At 51.8% G+C, this 24,773-nt stretch overlaps 2 protein-coding genes across 5 annotated transcripts; both read right to left on the bottom strand.

Moving 5' to 3' along the window:
* Positions 1 to 923: 923 nt before the first annotated feature.
* On the bottom strand, positions 924 to 11,032 carry NEU1 (neuraminidase 1). 3 transcript variants are annotated; one of them, XM_046004290.1, is made up of 6 exons: positions 10,565 to 11,032; positions 9,934 to 10,126; positions 8,773 to 9,035; positions 8,036 to 8,218; positions 7,635 to 7,857; positions 924 to 1,671 (listed from the first exon to the last, which is right to left on the bottom strand). In XM_046004290.1, the coding sequence occupies exons 1-6, from the start codon at positions 10,721 to 10,723 to the stop codon at positions 1,631 to 1,633; spliced, it is 1,062 nt and encodes a 353-aa protein (XP_045860246.1). In that variant the 5' UTR covers positions 10,724 to 11,032; the 3' UTR covers positions 924 to 1,630. The 3 variants fall into 3 exon arrangements, with proteins under 3 accessions (XP_045860246.1, XP_045860248.1, XP_045860245.1); XM_046004292.1 differs by having other exon boundaries at positions 924 to 1,668; XM_046004289.1 differs by lacking the exon at positions 924 to 1,671 and adding an exon at positions 6,784 to 7,536.
* A 113-nt stretch (positions 11,033 to 11,145) lies between these two features.
* On the bottom strand, positions 11,146 to 24,502 carry SLC44A4 (solute carrier family 44 member 4). Of its 2 annotated transcripts, none has more exons than XM_046004287.1 (21): positions 24,413 to 24,502; positions 22,449 to 22,497; positions 21,843 to 21,916; positions 21,637 to 21,715; positions 20,130 to 20,229; positions 19,923 to 20,048; positions 19,697 to 19,757; positions 18,301 to 18,388; positions 18,130 to 18,216; positions 17,635 to 17,870; positions 17,429 to 17,528; positions 16,499 to 16,591; positions 16,129 to 16,231; positions 13,493 to 13,746; positions 13,316 to 13,410; positions 13,133 to 13,236; positions 12,947 to 13,020; positions 12,643 to 12,713; positions 12,441 to 12,535; positions 12,284 to 12,368; positions 11,146 to 11,395 (listed from the first exon to the last, which is right to left on the bottom strand). In XM_046004287.1, exons 1-21 carry the CDS (start codon positions 24,444 to 24,446, stop codon positions 11,271 to 11,273), a joined length of 2,133 nt encoding a protein of 710 aa, XP_045860243.1. In that variant the 5' UTR covers positions 24,447 to 24,502; the 3' UTR covers positions 11,146 to 11,270. The 2 variants fall into 2 exon arrangements, with proteins under 2 accessions (XP_045860243.1, XP_045860244.1); XM_046004288.1 differs by having other exon boundaries at positions 18,130 to 18,213; positions 24,413 to 24,470.
* Positions 24,503 to 24,773: the final 271 nt, after the last annotated feature.

Here is a 24,773-nt window from a genome sequence, read left to right as displayed (position 1 = left end):
CCTCCAGCTTCTTGTAGCTGCTGGCAGTCGTTGTGACTAGTGGTTACATCAGTCCAGTCTGCCCCTGAGGCACATGGCCTTCCCTTCACTACGTGTGTCCTGAATCCTCTACTTCCCAAAACAACTGTATAAATGATTGCATTTGGGGTCCGCAGGATAAGTCAGGATAATCTCCCATCTCAAAATCCTTGACTGAATCACACCACAGATTCTCTTTTCCCTTGTGAAAGGTAGCAATCACAGGTTCCAGGGATTAGGATGTGGGTATCTTTTAGGGGATCATTTCAGTTTACCACATGCTGTGTGCTTCACAGGGCCTTGAATCAGAGGGATCATCATATCTCCTTGTCCCATTCTTTTTTTTTTTTTTTAAAGATTTTATTTATTTATTTGACAGAGAGATCACAAGTAGGCAGAGAGGCAGGCAGAGAGAGAGAGAGAGGGAAGCAGGCTCCCTGCTGAGCAGAGAGCCCGATGTGGGACTCGATCCCAGGACCCTGAGATCATGACCTGAGCCGAAGGCAGCGGCCTAACCCACTGAGCCACCCAGGCGCCCTTTTTTTTTTTTTTTTTTTTTAAGTAGGCTCCATAACCAATGTGGGGACTCAGATCAAGAGTCGCATGCTCCACAGACTGAGTCAGCCAGGCACCCCCTACTTGTCCCATTCTTTTTTTTTAAGATTTTATTTATTTATTTGTCAGGGAGAGAGCAAGCGACAGCGAGCACATGCAGAGGGAGCAGCAGACAGAGGGAGAAGTAGGTTCCCCGCAAAGCAAGGGCCTTAATGCGGGACTTGATCCCGGGACTCTGGGATCATGACCTGAGCTGAAGGCAGATGCTTAACCAACTGAGCCGGGGGGGGGGGGGGGGGGGTGTCTTTTTTTTTTTTTTAAGATTTTATTTACTTATCTGTCAGAGACTGAGAGAGAGAGAGAGAGATCTTGATCTCAGCTTGATCACCCAGTTAAAGTGGTGGCTCCTAGATCTCTTCATTGTCAAGGTACTTTCCCTGCTTGTGGTTGACAAGTTTTGGCACCTTATGAATGCACATCCTGTTCTCCATCAACCTTTAACCTGATGGTTTTAGCATCCATTTCTGATCTTTGTCCTGTGTAGAGGAGGAAAGTGTTCCCTGACCTTCGTAGGGTCCCTGGCTGCATTTGAACATTAAGGCAAATACACAGAAAAGCAGCATACAAATTTATTTAATATAAGTTTCCCATGACATTGGAGCCTTTATATGGAAACAAAGACCCAAGGACACGGTGAAACCTATTTGCTTTTCTGGTGGGTTGAACAAAGAGAGGCAGTTGTGTGACAAAGCAACTCAACCGCAGGGAGGTGGCAGGAAATCGGAATTGTTTTAACACCGTCTGTTTGTGTAACTTTCGCTCAATATCAGCCTCTCATCCTTGATAATGAGAACGTCTTCCTTCCTCTGGCTACAGCGAGGGCACTTTCACGGGGGACATTTCCTGCTTTCAGGAAGAAAAAGGAAGGACAAAGGGCCCTCTTTGCACTTGCTGTTTCTCCAGTGCCTTTAACTCAAAATAATCAGTATGCCAACACCCCATGTTTGGGACTCCTTCACCTGAGTTAGTTCATTCAGGTTTGCAAAATGATGATTTTCTAATTGATTATTCTTCCTCCACTTATTAGACGATATCCTGCTGTAAAAGAAGTAATAAATAAGTAATTTCATCAACTGGTATTTTGTCTAACCTGAATGACTTGTTTCCACTGCAAAGGCAGGATAAATGATGCGCTTTTTCCTCTTTACAGTATTGTGTGTGTACGGAGCTGGTATAAAAGTCTCCAACAGGGGCACCTGGGTGGCTCAGTGGGTTAAAGCCTCTGCCTTCAGCTCAGGTCATGATCCCAGGGTCATGACCCCACGCCGGGCTCTCTGCTTAGCAGGAAGCCTGCTTCTTCCTCTCTCTCTCTCTCTGCCTGCCTCTCTGCCTTGTGATCTCTGTCAAATAAATGAATCTTTTAAAAATAAATAAATAAATAAATGAAAGTCTCCAACAGTGGCAAATGAGTTCCCTCTCTTCTTTGTAGACAAGGGTCCGGGAAACTTCTCTGTGGTCCCTTTGACCTTATCAAATGCCTTGCTAACACCCAGACACGCTCAGACACTGGTGTTCCTCTGATCTGTTTTTAAAATTGTGGCCGAGGAAATACCCATGGGGTTGGCATGGACGTGATTTCTGGTCCCAATCCCACAGGAGTGGGAGTTTTCCAGAGACACTTCTCTGACCTGGATCCAGAACAAAGCCAGAGGCTAGTTCATCCCCTGAAGATGTGGCCTTTTGATACTTTGTTTACAAAGAGGCAGCCAGCTTGTGAGTTGTAGTTGGCCAATTTGATTTTTTAGAAGTATTGCATTCAAACATTATTTATCTTGTTGAGTTTTTTGGTGTTCTCTTAAATTATGCATCCAGGAGTGCCTGAGTGGCTCAGGGGTGTGTCTTGTTTTGGCTCAGGTGATGATTCCAGGATCTTGGGATGGAGCCCTAAGCCCCGCTTTGGGCTCCCTGCTCAGTGGGGAGCCTGCTTCTCCCTCTCCTTCTGCCCTTCTCCCTGCTCATGTTTTCTGTCTCTCCCTCAAATAAATAAAATATTTAAAAATAAAATAAAATATGCACCCAAAGTGCAGTCCTGCTTTGTTGGGGATGGGTTGGGACAGAAGAAGAACTTTCTTGTTTAATTTTCAGTCCTCAGGCCCTTGGCTTTATCTCCCGACTGCTAATCTGAGATCCACCGAAACCCTGATTTCAGCACTGAGCATTGGGTGATGTCCCCAAGGCAAACAGAGCCTCCAGGCCCACTTCATTTTCTGCATTCTTGCTTTCTATTATTTATGGGTTTTGAAGATTTCCCATACCTTTCTGCCAGCGAAGCCTTACACTAAAAGTGTGTTCTTTTTTTTTAAAGCTATTTTTTTAAAAATTTTATTTATTTATTTGACAGAGAGAGAGGTCACAAGTAGGCAGAGAGGCAGGCAGAGAGAGAGGGGGAAGCAGGCTCCCCGCCAAGCAGAGAGCCCGATGCGGGGCTTGATCCCAGGACCCTGAGATCATGACCTGAGTCGAAGGCAGAGGCTTAAACCACTGAGCTACCCAGGCGCCCCAACTAAAAGTGTGTTCTTAAAAATATTCCATCCAGAATATAAGGAAAGGAAAAACTACTCTTTCATTGTGATAATTTGAGTGAGGTTTGTTTGGTCAAAAACAAGTGCAAACTTTTGTCTTAGATCTTCTCTCATCTTCCTTTTTAAAATTTTATTAAAAAGATTTTATCTATTTGACACACAGAGAGAGAGAGCACAAGCAGGGGGAGCAACAGAGGGGGAGAGAGAAGCAGGCCACCTGCTGAGCAGGGAGCCCAACATGGGGCTCAATCCCAGGACCCCAAGATCATGACCTGAGCAAAAGGGCAGATGCTTAACCTACTGAGCCACCCAGCCCTCCACACACCCCCCCCCACCCCTGCCCTATCCCTAATCTTTCTTTGGGCAAAATTGGTTGACCTCCTCCTGCTCCTTCCTGGTAGCAACTTCTGGTTGTGAGGACTGACTAGTGAAAAGCATACCTGGTGCCTGGTCTTTGCTGCTCAACTAAAGTTGTTATGATCTTTTCCCAATGTTTAAGGGCAGCTGGAGGACAGGGAGAGAGCCCAGAGTTCAATCCTGAGCCAAGGGGCTGGAGAGGGGGATGGAAGTGGGTGAAGGGGAGGGGCTTGTGCTGGGGTGGGGCTCCAGGCTAGAAGGTGGCTACTCACCCTGGAAGCACTCACCAGGCTGCAGGCTCTGTCTGCTCTGTCCCATTTGTACAGATAAGCACTATACCTTCCTTTTACAGCTTCCAGACTTTCCTTCCAATTCCCCTTTTACATTAAAGGAGATCCCCTGTGCCCACCTGGGACCACACTTTGAGAACAACTGGCCTAGCTCCTTACCCACCCTGTATCTGTTTTGCCTCCAGTAAGAGGCAGCCACCATGTGGCAGCTGTTGTGGGGGGCATTCAAGACGCTGGGGTACATAGGCAGGGTTACTGGTTTCTTTAGACATGAATTCTTCCTGCTGAAACAGTTTCTCTTTTGAGGTTTTTTTAAAAGAAGATTTTATTTATTTGAGAGAGAGAGAGAGAATGAGCAGGGGGAAAGGGAGAAGCAGGCTCACCGCTGAGCAGGGAGCCAGATGTGGGTCTCAATCCAGGACCCTGAGATCATGACCCCAGCCTAAGGCAAATGCCACCCAGGCTACCCTTGAGGTCTTTTCTACAGTGTCTTAAAGTCTATTCTTCCTAAGTCTAAGCTAAATGGGCTCCTCACTTAGAGGGGAGTCTGCTCCAGATTCTCTCTCCCTTTCTTCCCCCCTCTGCTCCTCACCCAGGGATGGGGCCCAGGGCTCTGCCCCACGCCCTCCTGGGGGAGGATCCTCTCTCAGCTGACCGTTCTTGGCTAAAAAGAAACAAGGTCACTCTTCACAAGACTTCTGCCACATCTACTTCAGAGAAAGTAGCTCTTGGGTCAGACATTCATGGTATCATTTCCTTTTTTCCTCAGTACTTTTAAAATTTTTTTAAGTAGGCTCCACACTGGGCTTAAACAGATGACCCTGAAGACCTGAGCTAAGTTCAAGACTCTTACCCAACTGAGCCACCCAGGCACCCCTCCCCCAGTATTTCTAATAACACTGTTAGCAAGACCTTGTCAGATGTACGATTTTTAGTGCTATTAGACAGCAGATGTCCCAAAACCTGCAGACACCACTCTCTCCATTCTTCCCGCATCATACTCATCTCATGATTTGCATTAGAAAAGCAGAACCCCCCCCCCACCCCACTGCTTGGGGCCTGGGTTTCTCTCCTTTCTTCCCTCAGATGTCCTCCTGCCTCCTCTGCCAGCCAGATTCTTCCTCTATATGTCCCCTGTGTGGTTGGTAACAGTGTGGTTTACCGGCCAAGACAAAGTATTACATTAATCAGTTTACTCTGAGAACTGGCAAGTAAAAGGGGGAAAGTTAAGCATTTATCCTGCCTTTCCCTACAAACCATGCTTCAGGGTAACCCAACAGCTTCAATGAGGGAAAGCTCTTTTTTTTTACTGAAAAATTTCAGGTAATAAATGGGGTAGAAATAATAGAATTTTAAAAAATCAACATTTCAGGGTTCCTGGGTGGCTCAGTCATTAGGCGTCTGCCTTCGGCTCAGATCATGATCCCAGAGACCTGGGATCAAGTCCAGCATTAGGCTTCCAGATCTGTGGAGAGCCTGCTTCTCTCTCTGCCCCTCCCCCTGCTTGCCTGTTCTCTCTCTCACTGTCTGTCAAATAAATAAATAAAATCTTTAAAAGAAAAAATTAGCATTTCACAACCCCTCAAAAATGATTCAGGCAAAACCCATCTGTGGATGAAATCGTCAGTTGGAAGGTTGATGGGGGAACTTACAAAGGAGGGGTCCGGCTGTGGCCACAAGCCAAGCTCAAGCTAGGCTGAGGATCCTATCGTACAGCCCTCCCCCGCCCCCAAATGAAATCGGCAGCTGAACCTTCAGGTTTGGTAACTGGAAATGTGAAGGATGGAGGAAGAAGTTAATGACAGTCTGAGGAGCAAACTGACAAATCAGAGTGGAAGGTTCTATAGGACAAATGCCTCTATTTCTGCATAGGTGGTATCAAGAAAAAGAAGGAGGGGAGGGGGGAAAGCAGATTAATCTAGATTTAAGAGACATCAAAATGAAATGTCATTTGGATCCTCATTTGAACAAAACCGTAAGTAAGACATTGCTGACACATTTGATGAAATTTACACATTGACTGGATGGATATTAGATATCTGATACCAGAGTTATTGTTAATGTTTTGGGTGTGCAACGGTGTTATGGTTATATAATAAAATGTTCCATTTTTAAAAAATGAGATGCATACTTAAGAACATAGGGTTGAATGTCACAAAGTCTGGGATTTGCCTCAAAATATTTCAACCAAGGAAAGGAAAAGAAAAAAGAATTAGAGGAAGCAAATGTTGGACATGTGGGGTGTACATGGGGTTCATTAATATATTTTTCTACCTTTGTGTTTTTAAAAATGTCTGTAAGTGAGAAAAATTAAAGTGTTACATTACAAATTCTGGATCAGATCACAAATTCTGGATCAAAACCAGTAAAATTGTACCATATCCTCACATACAGAAATCATTTCATTTTTTCTGATGGAATGAATTATTCTAACATTTCTTAGATGTTAGGGTAATTAGAGAAGCAAGTTCAAAGTAAAATGAACCTTTAACTCTAAGTGAATGTGACCCTTACTCCTCAGTCATTAACATTCTTACCACCTCCTCTAGGCATCATTATTTTCTTTCCATATGGAGGAAAGCTACGGCTCTCCCACTCATCTGTAGGCTGCCCATTCTCTTCACAGTATCTGCCTGAGGATGGTGCTATTTTCTCACATTATTCCTCACCGTGCTTATTCCTCTGCCATACTGGCCTGGGAGAGCCTTCCCATCTGCATGTCACACACCTGCCTCACAGAGGATTCCATCTTAGCAATATAAAACAGGGCAGATTTTTTAATATCTCCCTGCTACTCCTCACTACACCTGTGGAGATGAATCTGTTTTCCCGTGAGAAGGAAGAATGTGAAAGGGAAAGGATTTAATTTGCCAAAATCTGATTTCCACGGGCAATAAGCACACCAGCTTCCTCCCCAAAGCTCATTCCCAGCCTCTTTCAAGTGTACATGAAGATACGCACGGACAGAACCACAGAGACTCTACAAATGCTCATTCTCCTTCATTAAAAACGTTAAGTTACAAATATTTCGACTTATAAATAGTCAAGGTGGGTGGTGCACCTAGTTCTTTATCCTGAATCCAAATTTTGCCCTTCTTGAACTTTTACCAACCCACTCCACAGCCAACATCTTACCTCAAAGAGGAAGCTCAGCCTTCCCCAATTCCCTGAGTTTGCATTTATTCATTTCTACAGGCCGGCTGCCTAGCCCTGCCTAAGAAAAGGACCAATCATCACCCCAGGAAGGCAGAAGCCATAGGGGGCCAAACCCAGCAATGATGTGGAAACAAACTGCTCTCAAGTGAGGGCAGGACTTCCTGTGTGGAAGAAGCCAGGCTTGCAGTCCTAACAGAATGATCTCCCTGTCAAAGAGAACTTGGTTTTGCAAAAGGCTAGAGTCTAAAGGAAGGTGGAACTGTTTTTTAGGCAACTCTAGCAGACCCTCCATGGACCCATAGTCTCGAAGGCTAAGTCCAAGGCCTTCTACTCCTGTGGCAGGCGTACAGGTCAGAGTGTCCCGTAGACGCTGACTTTGGCCAGGGAGATGCTCTCTGTGTACTGGTTCCGGCCTTTCTCATATAGGACATAGAGCTGGGGGGCCTCGTCCTTCCCACCCACGCTGCCCTCTAGGGCTGCCAGTGAGGAGTAGCCACTGGGGCCTGGCCACAGCTGGACCGTCTCTTTCCGCCACGAGGTACCATTGCTGAAGCTCCAGCGCAGTGTCAGGTTCACCCCTGGGGAGGGCAGGAGGGTCAGGGAAGGGAGGGGCTCTGGGTGCCCTTTCTCTAGGTAACAGGGGCTCCCCCACTGGCCCCATCCAAGAGATACTCACGAAACTCGGGATGGGCTGGGTTGGAGAAGAAGATGATGCCAGAGCTGGTGGCTACAGCGCCTGCAGCCACCACAGGGTCCACGAGCTCAGGGTCGAAGGTGACGTCACGGGGCCGTATTGTGTCACAGGCGTCATAGCTGCGGAGGACAATTCGGCAGTGGCAGTGGTAGTTGTTCTGGTTTCGGGCGTTGATGACAACTGAGCCATCTGGGAGCTCATAGGGCTAACAAGAGAGAATAGGGCTTCAGCAAGACCCAGGGAGGGGGCAGGGCAAAGGACTCTTGTCCCTGAGGAAGCAGGCCGGGTGGCACAGAGCTGAGCAGCCAGATCCTGACGGAAATGGTGCTGTGGAGGGGGCAAGGCAGGTGGGGTGGGTGGGGAGCAGCCCATGGACTTCTGACCTGGCACTCATCAGGGTTGAAATCGTTCTCCCGCTTGGGCTGGCCATACGGGATGCCACTGACCCCACTGCCATAGCGCCAGGAGGCACCATGATCATCACTGAGGAGGCAGAAGACCCCATCCCGCTCCAGCGTCCCATGGCCACACACGATGAGGCGGCCCTTCCGTGGCTCCCGCTGTTTCTGTGGGAAAGGAAGCTGGGTGTCACTGAGGGAAACACTGAAGGGGCTCACAGGCAGGGAAGGGGAACCCATCACCCCCCAAGTGTGGCAACACATCTGGTCCCCTTCAGTTCCATCCTGGCTACTGAGGGTCCCGGGAAGAATCCATAAACACCCATAGCCTGAATTGAACTCCTCTGAAGAATAAACTCCTTTGGGACATCTAGGGTGTACACTGGAGGACAGGTTGTGCACAAGACAAGGGGGTCTAGCCGCAGGGGTGCATGGCAGCCTGAAGTTATGCTTGGTGTGCTCACTCACAGCTTATATCTGCTCAAAGGAAGGGGTGCCTTTTTCCATTCTGCAAAGCCCTGTTGACAACCCCCAAATGGGAAAGCAATGGCAAAGTCCCATCTTCCCTTGGGAGGGAGTTTCTCCCAGGATGTCCCTTTCTTCCAAGGAATCCCAAACTAAGGGGAAACCTGACTTCACAAGACCTTCTCCCCAGGGAAGAAGCCCAACTGGGGGCAGACTTCTCAAAAGGCAGTCCCCTCCACCCATCGCAGAACAGAGACCTGGATGCCGGAGCCTGGTCCAGGGGCAAACATCTCGGTGCCAATGTCCAGCGAAAGATTTCGGGGAGGGCTCCAGGAAACACCGTCATCTTTGCTCCACACCAGCATGGTGGAGGCCACCTGGCAGCCAGCCTTGTGAGCGCAGAGGGAATAGAAAAGGAACACCACTCCTGTCTCCATATCGCTCACCACTGCCCCCAGGTTCAGCCCATCTGGGGTTTCCCCATCATCTACAATGAAGGCTGTTGGAGACCATGTGCTGCCTGAAGAGAAAAGAGAGGTAATCCAGGGTGACCACTCTGAAGGTGCCCTTTCTACCACTCCCTGTCAATTTCCAGCTCTTGATAAGGACCCAAGGCCCCAGAGTAGCCCCAGGGCCCTACAAGACTGCCCCTCCCCTCTCTGACCTTATCTATTCTACCCTTGCTCTCTCCATCATGTCCCCCAAGCTCCTTCCCATTCTCCTTCCCATTCCTCGAATACTTCTCTCCTGGAGGCCTCTGAACAGGCTTGTGACATCTGCCTGGTACATTCTTTTCCAGCGTAACTCTCACCTCCTTTACTCAAAAGTCACCTGTTTAAAATTGCAACCAGGGGTGCCTGGGTGGCTTAGTCAGTTAAGTGTCTGCCTTTGGCTCAAGTCATGATCCCAGGATTCTGGGGATCTGCATCAGGATCCTTGCTCAGCAGGATCTGATCTCTCCCTCTGTCTCTCCCTCTGCTGCTACCTCTGCCACTCCCCCTGCTTTGTGCTCTCTCACTCTAGACCTCTCTCAAATAAATAGATAAAATCTTAAACAAAAAATTGCAACCAATCTCCAGCAGCCTGTTTTATTTTTCTCCATTATATTTATCACTTTCCAACACAAAAAAATAAATTTACCTATTTACTATGTTTCACAACCATAATCACAGAATCTAGAACAGGGCCCAGTATATAGCAAGTGCTCAATAAATGTTTGAATGTTCAACTCCTAGATGATCACAATTTCTAGAACACTGCTCTGGACAGTTTCCCTCATAAAGTTCCCTCTACCCCTCAGGGAACCCAGGCCTCCAGCTCTCCCAATGGTCCTTTCCTATTCTCAGAGGCCTTGGGCAGGTCAGGCTCCCCACCCATGCAACCTAACACCAGCCCTTGTCACCCAGGCATCTTTATACCCTGGTCGGTGGATCTCCGAAGAGCAATGAACTTGGCCCCCTCATCGGATGTGGACATTTTCCTGGCCTCGGCGAAGGCAAGGAGAGTCCCTTGAGGAGTGGTTGTGATGAGCGGGATTCGGAAGGTGTGCACAGAACCGATCTGCTTCCCGCTCACCCACAGCAGCTGCTCCATGGTCACCAGCGGCTGAACCTGCGAAGGGAGGAGGAAGGGAGTTAGGAGGGATGAATAGAGGCTCCGAGTTGAGTTTCCCTGGGAAACCGATGTTGGGGATCAGCGTGTGGGTGGGGGGCAGAATGAGGAAGGGGAACCGGAGGAGAGTTTGGAGCAAAGCTGGGGCCTCGGAGCCGGGGAAGGGCTAAGAGGGGAGAAGGAGCCTTCGGGCAGCGCGGGGGTAGGGGACCTCCAAAGGGGAACGGGCGTGAATGAAGAGGAGACTCGGAGTACTGGAGGACAGAAGGACAAGGGCCCGAGGAGGGAGAGGGGTTGGGAGCGCATGGAAGGAATGGGGTCTGAGAGCGGCGGGAGAGTCCCTCGGAGGACGGGGTCTCAGCAGCCCGCGTCCCGGGGGACGCTGGGCACAGAAGACTTACGTGGGTCGGGGATGGGGATATACCAGGGGAGACTCACCAGACTGAAGTCGTTCCTTATCCCAGCCCCCAATTCTGCCACAGACAACAGCAGCAGAAAGATCGCGGCAAACACCCGAACTCTACAGCCTCCCCAGAACCCCGGCATCTGCGGTCCCCCGGGTCTGCCCGGGAGCACTGCACCGGGTCGGCCCGCCATCCTATCTCTTCCCGGGCCCCGAGAACCCCGGCCCTCAGGGCTAGACGCGGGCCAGAGTCCGTCAGCTGACCCGGCCCTTTAAATGCCAGCTACTACCGCCCCCTTCACCCGCAGCTCCCCTAACCCGCCCGGAGACCAGCCAGCTGCCGCACTTCCGCGACTCTAATTGGCCCTCACACACTCCAGACTCCTCACATGACCCTTCGGCGCCGTGGAGCTGGACCTTCCAATTGGCTCCTTTTGAAGCCTCGGAGCTTGTGACCCGGACTAGAAGCTTATTGGCTGAGATGAAGAAGGGCCTGCGTCACTCCGCAGGAATCTTTTGATTGGCCATGGCCCCTGGGCGGGGTCTACCTTAAAGAGCCAGGCGGCGAAAAAAAGCTGCACGTCGTCTTGGAGGCAATTAATTAAAAGTCCCGGACTTTTTGAGAAAACAAAATATCAACATTTAATAATTTGTTTTGAACTACAAAATCAAGATCTGGAAGGCGGGGTGATGCTGGGAGGCTGTACAGGAGGGGAGCAGCCCTGATTAGGGCCGCGTCTCTCACTTCTTTTTCTTCTTCTTGTCCCCGGGGAACGCCTCGTTCTTCTTGCCTAGGATCTTCAGAAGGGATTTGGGCATGTAGTAGGGCCGGTCCGGGGAGCCGTCGTTCCTCTCCAGGTCTTCCACTGAGCCGCAACATAGACCGTTAGAGTGGACCCCCAAGGGCCCCCCAGTCCCCGGGAAGACCAGGGACGAGGAGACTAGCCGCATGGGTCCAGGCTGCACCAACATGGGCTGTTCTTTTGGGGCAGTTTTGGTAACCTACTGGGCAGGTTATGTAATCTCAGTTTCCCCGGGGTGACGTGGGGTCAGTAATACTGTTATTTCATAGCGTGCTTGGGCTTAACAGAAAAAATGCAGGGCAGCCGCGTACTGCAGACTGTAGTGCGTACTAAACCCTGAATGGATGTAGAATTGACTCCTGAACGACACAGGGATTAGCGGCTCTGACCCCCACGCAATCAACAATCCGCCTATTACTTTTGATTCCCCCCTCAAGTTAATAGCCTACTGTTGACCGAAAGCCTTACTGATAACATAAAAAGTCGACTAGCACATTTTGTATATGTACAGAATACTGTATTCTTAAATAAAATAAGCCAAGGAAAAGAAAATGTTAAGAAAATCCTAAGGAAGCGAGAATACATTTACAATACTGTATTTATCGGAAGAAATGGAGTTGTTCAATGGTCCTAGGTGGGTGAGAAAATCAGCACTCACTACAGCCACCTGCTGGGAAGCCTCCTGTGGTGAAGGTCTACCTTTGATTTTCTGGGGAAAGACACCAGAGGCCTCTGCCCTGGAATGCTCTTTCCTGGGAGACCCTGCCAGCCCCACAGCTCACTTTCGCTTTTCTGCAAGCCCCTGGCTTGAGGATGGCGGAAGAGGCTTCCTCTGACTTTGGCTCCTTTAACTCCCAAAGTTGCTGTTTCTAGAAGTCCCAAGTCTCCAAAAAAATCCTAAACAATCTGGTACCTTGACATCTGGGGGAGGTGGGAGGGAGGGTCACTCACAGAAACAGAGGAAGAGCGTGTCCACACACATGCCAAAAACGCTGAAGAAGCCACTGGCAATGACATAGGCCCCCAGGATGGAGATCTGGAAGATCCAGGGAGCGTTAGAGTTCGTTTGGGGGGTTGGACTGTAAGGCAGAGCCGGGGAGTCACTCACCATGATGGGCAGCCAGTAATAGTTGAGGGAGGGGTTCTCAAAGTCTCTACCCAGGCCCCGGATGCGACCAGTGAAGAAAAAGAAGGACAGGACCCCTGTGGGAGAGGTCTGGAGGTCAGGGTCGTCACTCCTCTGAGGTCACCTCTTTGGCTGCCCTGTGCCCCTGCCCTCTGTCCCTGTAACTCCCAGCCCCAGCTCTTACCGACACCCCCAACCACCAGCAGCTTCCCGAAGAGCAGCAGCAAGTCTGTGACTTTATCCAGAACGACCACCCTGTATGGGAAGTTGGGGTGGGTCAGGCTTGAGTGCCCTGGTAGCGCTAGGAACCGGATTGGCTACATAAGTTGCTGCGACAGATGTCAAATGAAAATCATCTGTGCTTCAAGACGAAGACAGCAGAACATTTAACCAAGCTCAAGACCCTTCTGAGCCCGCCCCACATGCTCATGAAGCCAGCCTGGGCTGGGAGATCGCGGCAGGGGGCCAGGGAGAGCGGAGAGCCTGACCTGACAATGTTCCGCATGAGCAGCATGAAGGCATTTTTGGCGGAGACACAGAAATTCTTCCCGTAGATGGCGATCTGAGTGGAGTGGAAAGGTCAGAATCACCTGTGTGGAGCTCACCTGGGCCAGGGCGAGGGCCTGAGCCAAGGGACCCGAGAACAAGGGACTGCTCATTCCCCCGGGGCTCACCATGATGTAGGCATTGCGGTTTAGAAACTTGATAAACTTCTCCAGACACCAGAGGCAGCACTTAAAGCAACACATGATGCAGCGGGCCACGGGGTTCTGGGCTCCTGGGAGAAAGGCGGAGCTCATGTTTGGTCACTATCCCCTGGCAGCCCCTCCCCAAGGGGAGGTGAGCCAGCTGCTCACCTCTCAGTTTGTTGTCGATGTACTCCAGAACGACTCGGGCTATCTGCACAAGGCTCAGGATGAGGGCTCCGAAGGCCAGCGACCCAGTGTGGTACCTGCAGAGGGGGGAGTCAGAGGCAGCCCCAGGACCCCGAGACTCCCAGGTTCACACTTTCCAGTCCCCTGCCCCGGGCTTACCGGAGTGTGCGGATGAAGGCAGAGCTCAGGGGAAAGGTGGGGATGTCCTGGGGCTTTTGGAAGGCCCAGTAGAAGGAGGCAAAGGCGCCAGCCAGGACACACTGGCCCAGGGCCAGCACCCAGTTGAGGGTCCAGAATAGCCCCAGGATCCCATAGATTTGCAAGTTGAAGAGAGAACGCTGAACCAGGCCAGTGGATGAGTAGCTCTGGAAGACGCACCTCAGGCCCGGGCACGAGGAGTTCATGGGCTGGGCCTGGTGGTGACAGAGGAGGGTCATTCCCAGCCAACTCCTGCCACTCCCAGAGGAGAAGGAGGGAAGTAGCCACCTCCCTGAGCTGGGGAAGCCATTTCCTTCCAGGAAATCCTTCGTCAGGTTCTAGTTGGGTTCAGACTGCCTAGTGTGTGGGAGTAATTCGTTTTCCTTCCGTCTCTATATGGACAGGAGAGTTCTCAGGCTGCGAGGGCCAAGCCTTAACGGTGTGAAGGCAGCGTGACCAGCCCCTAGCTCTCTCCCTGGCACTCAGTCAGCAAGCCCCTCTAAGATAGCCTCTGCAACGTCAACCAAAATGCTTTCTAGCAAAAATGAACAGACTGGGTATTAGATGGTATTAAGGAATTATTGTTAATCTTCGGTGTGATAATGGTATAGTGGTTATGCTTTTTATTTATTTTTAAATTTATTTTATTTATTTTTGGTTGAGTGTATGTTTTGTTTTTTTTTTTTTAAGATTTATTTTTGGAGGGTGGGAGGATGGGTGAGCCTGGGGATGGGTATTAGGGAGGGCACAGATTGCATGGAGCACTAGGTGTTATAAGCAAACAATGAATCTTGGAACATTACATCAAAAACTAATGATGTAGGGGCGCCTGGGTGGCTCAGTAGGTTAAGCCTCTGCCTTCAGCTCAGGTCATGATCTCAGTGAGCCCCACATCAGGCTCTGTCTGCTCAGCAGGGAGCCTGCTTCCCCCTCTCTCTGCCTGCCTCTCTGCCTACTTGTGATCTCTCTCTGTCAAATAAGTAAATAAAATCTTAAAAAAAAAAAACAAAAAAACCTAATGATGTACTGTATGGTGACTAACATAAGAAAGATTTTTTAAAAAAGATTTATTTTTAGAGAGAGTGCGAGCAGGGAGAGGGACAGATGGAGAGGGAGAGAATCTGAAGCAGACTCTTCCCTGAGCAGGGAGCCTGCCCCAGGCCTCAATCCCACCACCCTAAGGTCACCACTCTGAGATCATGATCTGAGCTGAAATCAAGAGTCAGACGCTTGACCAGCTGAGCCACCCAGGCGCCCCTTTGGTTATGCTTTTAAAAGTCCTTCCGTGTCAGAGCACCGGGCTGGCTGGATCAGTAGAGTGTGTGACTCTTGATGTCAGAGTTGTGAGTCTGAGCCTCATGTTGGGGGTTGAGATTCCTTAAAAAAAAAAAAAAAAAAAAAAAAGTAAAAAGTCCTTATCTGTCAAGATCCATCCTGATGTGTTTATGGGTAAACTGGCACTTATATCCAGAATTTACCTTAAAAAACTCCAAAAAAGAAAATAAATTAATTAATTAAAAAAACAAAACAAAACTCCAGAAAAAAAGAATTGTGGGGTTGGGGGCCTAGAGATGGATGAAACAAGGACAGTGGGAAGTTGAGGGTTTGTGTGAGTTTGAAAATTTGCATAACAAAAAGTAAAAAAACGCAAAAGTAAAAACAAAAACAAAAACCCTTTACAGGAAATGTGACAAAAATCTTGAGAATTGCTGAAATCACTGAAAGTAATAAACCACTTTTCACTTTGTAATTGTGTGTGTCAGTCTCTGCTGCTAGATCCTGAGCTAGCCGGAAGTCAGAACAGTGCGGTTTGGAGATCTGCATACCTAGTGCCTGGCACAGGGTGGGTCCTCCCTAAGTGTAAACCTCCCTCCCTCCCTCCCTCTCCTGCTTTAGAGTGCCCTAATGCCTGTGAGCAAGCCCCTGGTCCCAGCTTCCAAGGGGTGGCCCCCCCACCCAAAGCTCTGAGGACAGCAAACCCCCTGCAGTCCCTTGCACTTTCCAGAAACCTCACAGGGCAGAATGTGGGGAAGCGGCTTCTCTCCGTCCAACGCCCCCACCTGCCTATTGCCCAAGGCACCATGCTGCCAGGAAAAGGCTTTTAAAAAATGAAACAAAACCCATCTACAGTTATCAGCTCTTATCAGGTGCCAGACATGTACAAAGCACTTTATGTGCCTGATGTCATTCAATCTTCTCAGCCACCCTGAGGGACAGGTATTACGTCTCCATTTTACAGATGAATGGACTGAGACTGGAGGCGGAAGTGGCTAACAGCTCTCCTGGCAAAGGCAAGTCCAGTCCAGGCAGGGGATGGTGGGAAGTGCCAGTACCCAGTTTTCCCAGGGCTTCATGTTGCCTCCAGCCTCAGTTTCTTTCTCTGAGTAAGGGGTGGCTGAGGGGGAGCACTGGATCCAGAGTCCACTGCTGGCTCCCTTCCTGGCTTTGCTGGGGGCCTGTTGTGGGATCTTGAGGGACCTCCTTTTGCTCTCCGGTCCTCCGTCTCTGCTGTGCAATGAGGGATTTGGACCAGCTGGCCCCTGAGGTCACCTCAGCCCTGCTGTGGCCCCCTCCATGTCTACCCCAAATGCCCTCACCATGGGGTTGCATGATGTATTCATCTGCACTTTCTCACAGCCGGGCAAGCTGGCATTGGGTGCCCAGAGGACATATTGGGGTTGCCCCGATGTGGCCAGGTACCCAGAGGGGAGTCAAAGAAGAAGGCATAGTCACATGGGGGTCTCCACAGGTCCCCTCCTCAGGGACACCTTCCCAGGTTCTTACACAGGTTGTTCACTGCACAAAGGGTGGGAAATCAGCCTGGGTTCAGTCTTTCGACTCTGTCTAGGGGCAGGCCTGTGTCTGCCCAGATGAAGGGGCACATTCTTCTAATTGCACTGTACAGGTAAATACAACCCCTTCCCCTTCCCCGCCCTAGGAGGGCCAGGCCATGTGGACAAAGGATACAGGGCGGTCATGGCCCAGTAGACAATGCAGATGAGCAGGAGGACAAAGGTGACCAGAGGGTAGAACAGGGTAGACATCATCTGCCCCACAGCCCTGTAGGAAGGTAAGAACGTCCTTCAGTATGGCCCCAGGCCCCAGCGCTCACCCATCCTCTCCTGGGGCTGACCCTGGCAAGGTCCCCACCGCTGTCATTGCCAGGACCTCCTCTGTCCCCCAGGCTGGGCACACAGTTAAGTGCTCACTGAATGAACTGAATTGAATAAATCAGGCTCAAGGGACCCTTAGAAGAAATTGGAATCACAGAGAAGCCACCTGGGGCAGCTTCAGGGAGGATAAGGGAACAGAGTCTTCAAAGTATGGTCTCCTGATGGATTTGGCAGGTAGGTCCTGGGCGGGAAAAACCTGGACTTCTGCCATTGCTCACGTCAACCATGACCGCCACAATGGCAGTTACCATTCTGACTGCTCCTCACGGAGAGCCTGCTTCCTGTTCTGGAAGCTGACAAGACACTAACTCATTTAATCCTCATGAGAGCCCTACAAAGTAGGAACTATTATTGCCCCCCGCCCATGGGCCCCTGGATGGCTCGGTCAGTTAAGTGTCTGCCTTCGGCTTAGGTCATGATCCTGGAGTCCTGGGATCGAGTCCTGCTTCGGGCTCCTTGTGGGGAGTCTGCTTCTCCCTCTACCTACTACTCCTCCTGCTCATGCTCTAATAAATAAATAAATAAAATCTTTAAAAAATTATTGTCCCCATTTCACAAATGGGTAAACCGAGTCTCAGAAAACTGGAGTCACTGAGTCACATAGTGGTGTTAACCACTGCGTAACTCTGCCCTCCTTCGGGGCTTCCTGCCACCTTCCCAGCACTGCCATTCCATGCCTGCACCCCCATCCTCTGCCCCATCTCCCCCCCAGGCAGATGCTGACTTGCTGGCCTCTTTCAGAAGGGCGATGGCGATGCGAATCCGCTGCCTCAGGAAGATCAGCAGCAGCAGCAGGGTGCCTTCAAGCACAGCCAGGACGATCACTGAGGGTGCACAGGGAGCAGACGGACTGGGGTCAGGGCTGGGGCTTGGCAAGGCCCCGGGCAGCCCCAGGCTGGCTGCGGGTCCGGCAGTGGGCAGGGCACTCACCGGCCGCCAGCCAGGTCTCCTGAACGTTGCGGTAGGCGCTGAGGTTGGTGGTGACGCCCAGCTGGGTGATAGAGGCACCCTTGTCCCGCAGCACGCGGTACTCCTCCCAGCAGTGGTAGATGCCGTAGGCCAGCACGCCCAGCACCCCGAGGATCAGCACCAGCACCAGGGGTCCGGCCACCAGGCGCAGAAGCAGGATGAACAGCAGGCTCAGGACCAGAGCCACAGCTAGGGTGCTGTAGGCAGGGTGGGGTAGGTGAGGGTGTTCCCCGGTCCCCTAAGTTTTCTCCCTTCTCGAGGCTCCCAAATGCCTCAAGCTCCCAGTGTCCCCAGGTTAGACCCCCTTTCTCTTATGGATCTTGTTGGGTTTGGGGTCAGTTCTGAGCTCTGGCTCCTCCTCCTCTGCCCAAAATTTTTGTTTCAGACATTGGGCTAGGGGCCAGAGGAGGGGGTAGGGCAACGTGGAAGGAGAGAGTAGGGGAATCGGTGACTCACACAAGAATCCAATACCAGGACTGGGCAACATCTTCGAAGATCTTCACAGTGATGTCACGGGCATTGAGGCTGTCAAGTACACCGCTGCTGGAGGGGGGTGCACAGAGTCACATGGGGCTGTTGTGGGGGGAAGGGGAATGGGACAGGGGTGTGGGGACAGAGGATGCCCACCTGATCCCCTGGGAGATGGAGGTGTTGCTGGAGATCCCTGGGAGTTCAGGTAGAGTGCTGTTCAGCAGTGGAAGACAACGCCCCAGAGCTGGAGGGAGAGAACCGGGCTCCTGGGTGGGAGCCCAAGAGCTTTGCCTGGAAAACCTCTGGCTCCACCCAGCACCCCAGTGGCCTTAGGGAAGGCAGGACAGATGGGCTTTGCCCTCCCCCACTCAGACAGCTGCTCTTGACTCCATAGCCAAGAGGGAATTTCTGCCCAGCACAGCCCGGTCCAGCTTCCTTCACTGTCTCTCAGGACCCCTTCCTCCAGTCCCTGCTGCTGCCAGGTGGAGACCACATTTCCTCTGGCCTCTTACACTCCAGCCTTCACCCACCCTCCACCCGACCCTTCAACCCACCCTCTGCCTGAGAGCCAGGGAGACCAGGCCTCGTCATTCCAGGGCTTTAGAGCATTCGGCTGCTCAGATACTTCCAGCAGCTCTGCCCTGGAGAGCCCATGCTCCCTGGCCAGGCTTCAAGGCCCCACCATCTGAGCTCAGCCCACTTTGGCCTCACCTCTGTACCTCTGCTCTCCCTGAGCCTCTCTCTGAGCGTTCTCCCTCCAGAAATCCCCTCCATTACTCCCTGCTCAATTGCATCTCCATGTTACTTCCTCCAGGAAGCCTTCTCACCCCTTCCCCATTTCCTGCGGTGCCTATTATGTGCCTACAGAATCCTGTATCTCCACCTTCCCAAAGACTTTGCCAGGCAGGCTGGCTTTGGCATTTCTATTCTAAAGATGGGGAAACGAGGCTCAGAGAGGTTGAGTAACTGGCCCAAGACCACACAGCTGGAAAGTGTTGGAATCTGGATCTGAGTTTGGAGCATTCACCTGAGATCTTTTTATTGTAGTTATTTTGAGAACTGGTTATCTTTTCTCACGCTGTAATTAAAATTTTTCCTATTAAAAATACCATGACTATTGGAAAGAAGAACATATAGAAAAAATTAAAAAGCCAGCGGCAATCCCAGCACCCAGCCACATTTGCTTGTGAGTCTGGCTGGACGTCCAGTCTGTGCCCAGTGCACAGACATTAAAGTGTGAGGGTGCATTTGCCCAGCTGTGTTTCCACGGGGTGCTCATGCAGCATCTTTGCCAACATCTCAGATCGCTGCACCTAAAATGTAGCTCGAACCCAGAGCAGTTTCATCTGCCCTGGGTCTTGCCTGGGTGCCTGGCGCTCAGCAGGTGCACAAGATGGTAGGGTCAAGGGGCAGAGAGCAAAATGAAGACCCAGTGCTAATTCCAGTTTGGCCAGACAAGCTGCGTGACTCCTCTCTCTGGGCCTGGCTTCCCCATTTGAGCAGTCAGAATACAGGACTAGATGCTGTCCGAGGAAGGAGTGCAGCTTCTCACCTGGAGCGGAAGGGAGGAGGAAACTGGGGCAGAGCTCCTGCTGCAGGCTTTGGATCACTGGCTGGGGGTAGGGGGAGGACATACAGAGGCACAGACACAGAGCAGGATGAAGGAGGGAGCCCCCGCACCACCCCCACCACGACCATAGTCACCTACCCAACCGCCCCTCTCCCCACCCATGTGACTCCTCCTTGACCACAGCGATGACACTGGAGGCAACTCTCACCATATCCCAAGGCACCCCTGGCAGACAGAAGTTCCTGTTTGCCATGTAGAAGACCTCCCCAACATTCTGCGAGAACTGGCTGGCTTCCACCGTCCATGCGACCTCGGGGCAGGAGGACACACACACCTGAGGCCAGAGAGCATGCAGAGGGGCTGGTACCCGCACCCGGGGGGGCAAACCGGGTAGAGGGGTGTCCCAGGCTCTGACCTGGGATGTGGGACACTGCAGGCCTTTCTCAGCAACCGTGATGATGTTGGTGGCCAGAATGCAGCTGAAGATGTTGAAGTAGAGAAGATACGGTTTATCTCTGTGGAGGGGAAGGAAACGTGGGCATCAGGGTCTGGTCGGTCAGGTGTGGGGAGAGGAATGCCAGGGCCGTACCTCGAGAATACAGTGGGCCCAGTGAAAGTGTGTGTGGGGCCCACACCCTGACCCATAGCTCTAAGCTCCTGGCCTTAGGAAGCTCAGTTCTCCTGGGGAGATACAGGAGGCACTCGGAAGATTTCCCAGAGTAATTGAGCCTCGAAACTGCTACCAAATGGCTGAGAGTTTTATGACCTCGAGCAAGTCACCTAACTGCCCACTGCCTCAATTCCATCAGGTGTAAGGTAATAGGACCTGCTTCATAGGGTTTAAATGAGTTTGTGTGTGCAAAGTACACCATCTGCCTGGAACATAGTAAACGCCCATGTCATTGTTAAGGTTTTATTATTTACTGAAAGTTTCCTGCCAGTGGAACTGATGGCAGTTCGGGGACAGCCCCCTGAACTTCAGAAGAAAAGATCAAAGCTCAGAGAAGTTGACTACCTTGCCCAAGGCCATACGACAAGAAATTAGCTCAGTTGGGGAATCAAATGCCAAACTCTGAACTTTAAAACCCATGCACTTAACCATGGCCCTGCCTCCCATTTTTGGAGGGAATCAGAAGCCAACTGCCCAGAGACGGAGGCTGCTCAATGTGGCCTCGAGTCCGGAGGCTGTGGCTTGTGGGCAACAAAGGAAGGATCTAGAGCCCGAGTGTTGGGATCGTGTTCTCTACCCACTGCCCACTTTACGTCCTGTGGGCCTCCTTTAATTTTTATTTATTTATTTATTTATTTATTAAGATTTCATTTATTTATTTACGGGAGAGAGAATAAGCAGGGGGAGCACCAGGCAGAAGGAGAAGCAGGATCCCTGCTGAGCAAGGAGCCTGATGCAGGACTCCATCTCAGGACCCTGGGATAATGACCTGAGCCAAAGGCAGACTCTTAACCGACTGAGCCACCTGGGCATCCCCCTCTTTTATCTATATATCTATCTATTTAAAGATTTTATTTATGTATTTAACAGAGAGATAGAGAGAGCATAAGTAAGCAGAGCGGCAGGCAGAGGGAGAGAGAGAAACAGGCTCTCCGCTGAGCAGGGAGCCTGATACAAGGGCTTGATTCCAGGACCCTGGAATCAAGACCTGAGCCAAAGGCAGACCCTTAACCGAATGAGCCACCCAGGGGCCCCAGGTTTTTAAAAGATTTTATTTATTTATTTGTGTGAGAGAGAGGGGGCACAAGTAGGGGACATGGGAGGCAGAGGGGGAAGAAGGCTCAGGCTCTCTGCTGAGCAAGGACTCAATCCCAGGACTCCCAGGATCATGACCCGAGCAAAAGGCAGACGCTTAACCGACTGAGCCACCCAGGGGTCCCCTATCTGGCCCTTTTCCTGCCATTGTACTCACTTGTTAGCCCCTACCCCGCAGTAGGCCCCGGTAGAGTTCCTGGGGTAGAGGACTTGCCGGGGGTCTCCGTACACCCAAGCTGGAAGCAGACAGAGAGATGAATTACCAGAGGGTGGGATTTGGGGGTGGGGGGAGAGCAGCTTCTGGGATGGTCCCTGCCCCTCCCCTCTCCCAGGGCCCCAGCACTGTGCCTGCTGGAAACTCACCCACGATCCCCACCACAATGTAACCCAGAATGAAGACAAGGAAGAGGATACAGCAGATGATGTCTGTGCAGCTCCTGGGGGAGAAGTGGGGGAAGCCGTTGGAGAGGGGGGTGCTGGTCTGGGGGAGTCCTGGGTTAGAGTTGAGGGATGCTGGAGAATGGGTGTCGGTAGGTTTTATTTTATTTTTCTAAGAAAACCTTTTTCTCACAAAAATAAATTCTCACAGGGAATAAATAAGAAGGAGTTGTTTCCATTTGTCCTCAGGAAGGTGTGTGGGGGCCATGACAAAAAACACAAAATTATCATTTTCTGGGTGAGGGAACTTCTGAAGCATGACACAGAAAAGTAAACAACTCCTAAGTGCTCAGCTGCCTGAATTTTCCCAAAGAGCACATACCCGTGTAACCAGCTCCCAGGTAAAGAAATAGAACAGCAGCAGCACCCCAGAAGGCCCCTTGTGCCCGCTCCAGACACAAGAGTTCATCCAAGGGCACCATTCTCCTGGGGCAGGAGTTTTCTTTTTTATAAACTTCTTACCAATATTTCAGCAAATACAACACAAAATCAAGACCCCACCCCCTAGCTCCGGAAGTGCCCAGAACTCACCTGTTCCTGATGGGACCTCGAAAGGAGGGGTCATATTTGACTGGTTTTCCTGAGGGGCACAGGGAGGAGTAGAGAGAGTGAGGGCCAGAGGGGATGTCTCTCCCCATCTCCCGTCCCTTCCACCTCCTTCCCTGCAGGGTGATCCTACCCTGGCCCAGGCTCTACCCTGGCCCTCAGGAATGCAGGGGAGATGGAAAGGGCAGGGTTCGTGGGAGAAGTTGGAGAGCAGGAGAGGTAGGATCAAGACCTGGGTAGCAGCCTCACTGCTGCCCACTCACTCTCTTTGGAGAAAGTGGAAAAGGGGGCCTTAACAGGTTGTTTCCAGCCCACACCTCAAGGCTGGCAGCCAGGGAAATAGCCTTCGTCTCCTGCCCCTTTCCTGGCCCATTTGTCCTGTGTCTCCCTCCGGCTGGAATGTGGGACTCTGAGTGAAGCCACCTCAGTGGCTCTCCTGCCCCAATCCTTTTCCCTCTCCCTTCCTTGTACCCAGACTAGGGTGGGCACCAATCTAAGCACCTCAGGGAAGTCACAACCCTCCCCACAGCTGCCCCAGGCCCTACCTCCACACTCTGGCCCAAGGCCACAGGGAAAGAAACTGGAGCCAAAGGCTAGAACTCCTTCAGGACAGGACCGGGGCAAGGAGAGGCCCCTGTAAAGCCCCCCACCAAAAGGGACCCCAGGCCACTGCCAGTCTCTGGGTGAGCAGTCAGGGTGACACCTGAGCCTGGTGGTTGAGACTGTGGTTGGTTTAGATTGTGGCCATGTCCTGTTCCTGGTCCTCCCTGAGTACACACAGGGAGGAGGTGGGGCCAGGCCACTAGGGTCCTGTGTTGGCACAGAGGAGGCAGGGCAGAGGGTTGGGCAAGTGTGGGAAGGGGTGCGATTCATTCTCCTTAGGTGTTCTGGACTCTGTCCCTCCATGGCTCTCAGACATGAGATCAATGATTGACCCAAAGCTGTTCCAGGAAGTCTACTGGGGAGGCCTTCTGCTCCTTCCCCTAGCCTGCTTAGGAACCCAAGCTTTGCCTCTGGGAGGGCCCTCCCTCCTCTTCAGACCAGGAGCTCAGACTTACAAGCCTCAAGGGACCCCTGCAGGCAGGCCCGGGCCTTACTTCTCACAGGGATCCCAGAAGTGGGTGTCCCAACTTCCTCCCATCTTAGACCACCCCACGCCTAATCCTAGGGGGTCTCTGAGATGGGCTCCCAGCCCTGGGTCCTCATGGAGATTCTGCAGATAGGCTCCCTGCTCCCTCTTGCCTCATCTTACCTTTCACAGGAAGCCCTTGTGAAGCCACTACACTTATTTCTCATGGTCCCCTGAGAAGTCTCCCCTCCTAACAGAGACCCCAGAGGCAGGCCCCAGCCCCCTCTCCACAGAGGCCCACAGTCCTAACGCCTCATAGAGACCCCCAGACAAATGGCACTTCTGCCGTCACTGCTCACAGAGACCCTGGGAAGCAGACCTCTAGCACCATTTTCCCTCAGAGACCCAGGGTCCAGACTGAAACTCCTCTTCCTCACAGGAACCCCAGCTCTTCCTCCTGACAGAGGCCAGACCGCAGGCTCACCCCTTACAGGCTCTGCAGCACATAGACCCTCCTGGCCCCTGAACCCCATTCTCCTGCTTGGGACCCTGACCCTGCCTTCATCCATTCAGGGTTTGCTGCCCAGGGCCCTGCCCCGAGAGACCCGGATTCCAGCCTCAACTCCTCAAGGAGACCCCAGTTTCACTCCCCAAAGTATCTCTGGCAAAGGCTCCCAGCTCTGAACCCAATCCTTCTCCCAGGACCCAGTCTACTTCCTTCCATCAGCTCTTTCCACGCCCTCCCTTCAGGGACCGAGGGCTCCCCTCAGCTCCTCTCCCTGGGGCCAGCCCCAGCCCTCGCTCCCCCAGAGCAGCCAGGCTGGCCTCCCCTCCCTCCCAGGGTCCTAGGCCTCTGCCCCAGCCTTGCCCTCAGACTCACCACAGGCCTCATCCCCGTCCTGTTTTCCCCCCATGGTTCAGTCTCCAGAGTGATTGGAGCCAGGGAGACCTAGCGACTCACCTGCCTCCCGGCCCGCCCTCCCACACGTCACAGCCCCACCTCCGCCTGTGGTCCTGACACACTGTTCCTTTCTCAACTCCGCCTGGGCAGTGCCCTGCTGGAGGCCGGGAAGGCCGAGCCTGGGACCGGATCAGGGCTGCTTGCCACGGGTGCTGTAGACCAGGGCACGCTTTAAGAAAATCCTTCATGTTTTTGCAAATTACTTCAGCTGCAGTTGACTCACACCTATACTCTCCTGCCAGATTAAGTGTTGAGATTTGTCTTTTAGCCCTTTGCTGGA

This window comes from Meles meles, chromosome 5, assembly GCF_922984935.1.
Source record: "Meles meles chromosome 5, mMelMel3.1 paternal haplotype, whole genome shotgun sequence".
NCBI classification, from domain to species: Eukaryota; Metazoa; Chordata; class Mammalia; order Carnivora; family Mustelidae; genus Meles; species Meles meles.
Note: the sequence above shows the minus strand (reverse complement) of the source record. Positions and strands in the feature narration are given on the sequence as shown.